General features: G+C 32.5%; 1 protein-coding gene across 1 annotated transcript in view; it reads left to right on the forward strand.

The window, feature by feature from the left end:
* Nucleotides 1–6,000, forward strand: part of LOC106876982 (HEAT repeat-containing protein 5B) — a 153,988-nt gene that overhangs the window by 99,699 nt on the left and 48,289 nt on the right. The window contains exons 15-16 of the mRNA XM_052971972.1: nucleotides 2,920–2,994; nucleotides 4,672–4,881. Coding sequence (XP_052827932.1) covers nucleotides 2,920–2,994; nucleotides 4,672–4,881 — 285 coding nt within the window. The remainder of the gene's footprint in view (nucleotides 1–2,919; nucleotides 2,995–4,671; nucleotides 4,882–6,000) is intronic.

A 6,000-nucleotide genomic window follows, 5' to 3' on the forward strand; every position in this document is an offset into this window, starting at 1 on the left:
TAAGATTTTTAGTTAATTATAAAGTTTTATTGTGCATGTAAATTATTAAACTATACAGGTATTGTCATATATACCTCAGTTAATGACTAGCTTATTACTACTGCAGTTGATGCAGTCTTTTGTTTACTTGAGGATCCAACATAATGGATACTTGTGTACTGACATACAGTTCAAATGTACAAGTCTCCAATATGCAAGTGGTTAATAAGTGTCAGCAGAAGGGCACCCAGGAGTCATGATCTGGATGCAGCCTGGCCTCCTTAGAGTGTTAGAAATTAAGGGCACAAACACTTACCTGAAGTAGGGGATTCTTTGCCAAAGACCTGCTGTTTAGCTCTCCCAAGAGTTTCTTGCTAGCCCACCATACATAATTTGAAATATTTGCCCATAAGCTTAGCAAAAGTTTTTTGAAATCTGATTAATTTATTTACTGAAATAAAATCCAGCTCAATGATAACTTACATGAATATCCCAGTAAATTATATGAGTTAAAATTCAATATGTTGAATGTTTTCTTCCCTTTTTGAGTAAAAAACTATACAATGTATTTGAGGTGAATTATTCCTAAATGAAATTCACATCAGTCCTTAGTAAATATCAATTTAATTTACTCTCATTAAATCTTATCTAAAGAACTAATTAACTTATTATGCAGTTGGTGAAATATAGTTTCAAAATAGTAAAATTGGAAGTTACAAGTACTGACTTATTTTGTTCTTGTTAAACATAACTAGAAAAAGGTGTACATTTTAAAAATATATTCTAGAGTTCTCGTTGAATATTTCTGCCAGCTTTGCTTGAGTAAACATGAAAGTACATAGAAAAATATAAGATCAGCCTATATAATATAATTTGCTCTGATCTTGTTTGGAGGCATTGTAATAATCAGAGTATGCTGCATTTGTTTCTGTAATCTGTTTTGAAATAAAAGATCAAACGGTATCATCAGAGATGGACTCGGTTGGTGCACACTGGTCTTAATACCTTGACATTCAAATCACTTTGACATGCAGATGATTTGAATTTTAAACAATAATTAACAGCATTACTTAAGGTCAAGAATTGGTGATTTATTAGTGCACTTACATAGTGCTTAGTGAATCCTAAAAAACAATTCATTACTAGCAATATATTCTAATCCCTAATAGAAATCAATGTGCATAAAAAAAAATATATAAAACTGGTAGTGAGCAATATGTTTAAATATAATTATTTCTCTCTCTCTCTCTCTCTCTCTCTCTCTCTCTCTCTCTCTCTCTCTCTCTCTCTCTCTCTCTCTCTCTCTCTCACACACACACACACACACACACACACACACAATTTTTCACCATTTTTAAAACTATATTTTGCATGCTGGCATGGGTTGCACTTTTCCTGGTGTATTTTGGAAAATATTTGAATTGAATTACTCCAGTACAAGTTGTTCAATATTTGTTGACACACTTTAGTGATAAATCCACACAAGTGAGGGATTTAGAATGCTGTAACATTTTAACCAAATATCAATGTGTCACATTTTGTGGCTTCATTTGTGTTAGTAATTGAGTAAATTCAATCTCTTCATTGCCCATGCTCTGGCTACCAAAGGTGATAATTCTCTTGAAGATTAATTAGTTTACAGAAATATGTGCTTGTGTCCTTGTAATAATTGTATATTTTATTTCAATATATACACACCTTGAATTATTCTTGATTCAGTTGGTCTACATTATATTACATCAAACTAACCCAAGTCTTATTGAGCACTTCAGCTAGAATCCTGCTTTTGAGTATTTTGAAAACTTTATATATATAGTATTCTTTTCAGTCTTTCAGCCTGTCTCCTTGTGAGTTACAGTTTTTCTATACTTGCAGTGATCATGTTAGTGTAAGTTCTGGAGGAGACACATAATTTTACGAAGTGAAGTTGTTGTGTAGAGATTGTTTTTCATCCAGGCTAGCAAGACATTGAAAATATTATATACATATATATATATCTTCTGTGTACAAATAGATGTACAGCTGCCACTGTTTTGTTTAGAGCTCCATGTAAATTATCATATTCCAGTCTGCTTTCATACTGCTTTCTGGGATTGAAATACAGAACAAATGAAGAAGAAATTAAGATAAATGCAAATTTATATTATTAGTTCCTATGTATGTTTCATCCAAGCAACTATAATAATAAAACATACACAGGAATTAATAATATAAACTTGAGTTTATCTTAATTTCTCTTATATATATGTATATATAATATATGTGTATGGTAAATGAAAGATAGAAGATACACACACACGTTTATGTATTTGTTTTGCAAGATTCCTGATGTGAAAGTGTTTGTTGAAACAGATATTGTTATACAGTAATCCCTCGACTATCGCGGGTGTTACGTTCCAAAACCCTGCCACAATAGGTGAAAATCTGTGAAGTAAAAACAGTACTGTACTGTATTTTTTTTATTACTATTTTTATAATTTGTATATATTTTATTATAAATGCAAAACAACACCAGGGGAGAATTGGCATAAGCTTAAATAATAAACCGAGATATGCTAAGAGATTACTGTATATGGGGGTGGTCTTTTTTTTGTCTTTTTTCTTTTTACCAATTAATCACACTCACTATATATTTGTTATTCACTTCTGCTTTATTATTGTTCTTATTTTAGTGTTGTTTGTCTGAAATCATTCATCATACATCCTGTGACCCCTTCAGTGACTCTCAGTCCCACATGTCTCCTCCTATCCTGTTTAGTCCATTCTGTCTTTCTGTGGTGTGTATAAGGTGTGTAAAATAATAATAATAAAGCTGAAATGAATAACGAATATATAATGTGTGATTAATTGGAGGAGGTGGGGCCGTCCCCAAATATACAAAATATGTATATATATGAACAGTATAATTGTTATAGCTCTTTATCTGCTTTATCATTGTAGCTTCAACCAAACAGTGCATCTGGTTCTGGTGCATTGGAACATGATGCAGCATCTCTCTATGCGCGCATACAACCAGTAAGTAAAAATATTTAATTATAATTACTTCTTTTAAGCATATTTCATAGTATTTTTTACATGTGCCTATCTTGTTTTAGCAATGCTCTTTTATAATTTTAAGTTTTCTTGAATCAATTTTATTTTCCAAACCAAACTTGTTCTACTTCTCCCTTGGTTTGTATCAGCCATATCTGTTTGTTTCTTAATCAGTTCTCATTATTTCATTATTAGATATCTTTTTTTACCGTTTTCTTTTTATGAACTTGTAATAATAGCTTTATTTCCCCATTGCTTTAATTTTCCTGATTTATACATTCAAGTAATCAGAGAACAATTATTATAACCTAAGTTAATGGAAATACTACTCCTTTCCCCTCCCAGGTCAGGGGTTTTTGTCTTGCAAGGTACTTGGTGACTATCAGTGGTGGTGCCACATAAAAGGCACTGGTGCTGAGTCCATGTAAAAAGCACTGGTGCTGGTGCCATGTAAAAAGCATGCAGTGTGCTCTGTAAAGTTGTTGCTGTTAGGAAGGGCATCCAGCTCTAGAAACCATGTCAAAACAGACAACTGGAACCTGGTGTGGCTCCTGGCTTTGTCAGCTTTATGTCAAGGCAGCATAGAAAACGGACATAAAATGATGATAATCGGTTTGCCTGTCCTCCTCTACAGTGCTGAGACCTGGACCATCCTCAAACAAGACCTGAACAAGCTCAAGCTTTGTCAGACACTTGTTGTCTTTCTGTGCAGTCAAATCTCAATTAACATCCGAGAACAGTGCCAGCAGCAGCCAACCGTTGAAGTGCAAGTCCAGCGGCACCAGCTACAGTGGTTTGGCCATGACTTCAGGATGAGCACCAGGAGACTACCACAATAACTTTTGTGGCAGCAGTGCACCAAAGAAGACATGGGTGAAACAAATTAGGGAAGACCTAAAGTTGCAGCACCTTGACCTTGAGCATGCTCAGGTCAATGCCATGGATTGGAAAATGTGGAATAACATCACCACCAGAGTCCGTCATCCAGCAGCATGTTGTTTGAGAAGGCAGCCTCCCCCTCTGGTCACCACCTAGGGATTAAAGAAGAAAAAGAAGATAGTTGGAAGGAAAACGTTACTAGGATAGGATTTCTTGACAAAAGCAGTATTAAGGGGAAAATAAGCAAATTATTAAGTACACACTCTGTATACAGGCATCTCAGGAGTTTGAAGTGGGTATGATATACAGGGATAGTTCCAATGTTAGTGGTTGTTGAACTTTAGGAGTTAAATCCAGCTATGTCCTTGTATTTTAGAACCATCAAAATTTGTGATGTTCCTATAGAGGTTATTAATAAGTGAAAGTACATCCCCATCACAAACTTATATTTTGCTCTATAAGGCATATTTCTTAGACTGTTACAATGTTGTCTATTTCTCAGATTTCGTTAAATTTTAGATCCTAATTTGTTTTTTTCTTACTCATTTCCCAATCAGTGTTAGAGAGAATTGATTTCTACAGAATTATAACAAATGGAATAACATGTTTTCTGAAGGTTTATTGCAATGCTTTTAACAAGGTTTTGAGTTCTTCATTTTAACCATTCTTATGTCATGTTTCCTTAATTACCTAATGCTGACATAAATTACCCTATCAATTGCAAAGTATTACCAGTTATTTCAATTTTAAGAACTCCTTTTTGTCTTGACTCTATTTCAGACTGATCCTCCTATTCCTGGTCCACTGCCACTTGGCGTGGCTGTAATTGACAGTTCAGTACGTTTGTATGGGCTAGTTTTCTACAAAGTAGCCCACAAACACCGTTATCAGATGCTGCAACATTTTAACGAATGTATAAAACAAGCAAAATCTTCTCGACAGCAAGCAGTTCAAATGAACATTTTCACTGCAGTTCTGTGTGCTTTAAAGGTAATTACTCCAGAAGTCATACTTTAGAAAACAAAAAAACATCTTTTTTTGACTTACATTTTTCATTGTGGTCTATTTTTAGTTACTTTGATTTATTTAATGCATGTTCAATCATTTCTCAAAGATTTTGCATAATTGCTGGATATGATACATTTAGAATAGAATTTTTGAGAATTAAAAATATTACAAAAAACTTCCAAGTACTTATCAAGCTATATCAGTGTTATCTTTTGGTAATTTTTAAGTGTTGGTAATGTTCATATTGATAATATCTAACTCTAATTCTAGCAAATTACACATGCACATACACAAACACATGCACTTATACAGTCATATACATATTGATAATAAGGAGAATGAAGAATTTGAACATTCAAACTTTGTTTATTTCCAGTTAGTTTATTCATAATAATTGTCTGACGTGTTTTGATTGCACTAACTGTATATTGTTGCATGTTTACGCAGTGCTCCGCTATTAGTTTGAATTAGGCTTGGTAGTAGTAAACCATGACATTCTTCAATGAGATGTTTTTCTCAACTGATTGTTTGAGTAAAATTCAGCAGCACCATTTTTTTTTTTTTAAGTTGGCAAATGTTCTTGGCTAGTTGGAGAGTGGTTATTTATAGAATACTTATTTGTGATTGATTCGAGATACTTTATAGTCACATGGCATTTTGATAGATTTCAGAGTTGATTATAATATTTGAATTTTTGTGAAGGTTATTAATAATAGTAGTGGATAATTATTAGGCAGTAAGAGCCATGTGGTTATTAAAAGAAGTCAGTTGTATTTTAAATTCTCCTAACTTATTTTTTTTTTAAAGTGTTTTTAGGTTATATTATATATAATCTTATAAATTGAACTTCATTCTTATAGTCTTTGTATGCATCTTTAGAGAGAAAACTTTATTGAAATTATATAAATTAATACATTCTATTAAATTTTTAAAAAGAAAGCATTGTTTGTGTAAGCAATTAAGACTAGTGTTAACTCATTTATTTTTTAAAGTAAATATTTGGTATAATTCCTCCATAATTCCTATGAAAGATGAAATTTATAATTTCATCTTTCATACCCTATTTTATAAGGTTTCACAGTACTAATAATTTCCCATTTT

Source organism: Octopus bimaculoides, chromosome 11, assembly GCF_001194135.2.
Source record: "Octopus bimaculoides isolate UCB-OBI-ISO-001 chromosome 11, ASM119413v2, whole genome shotgun sequence".
Lineage (NCBI taxonomy): Eukaryota > Metazoa > Mollusca > Cephalopoda > Octopoda > Octopodidae > Octopus > Octopus bimaculoides.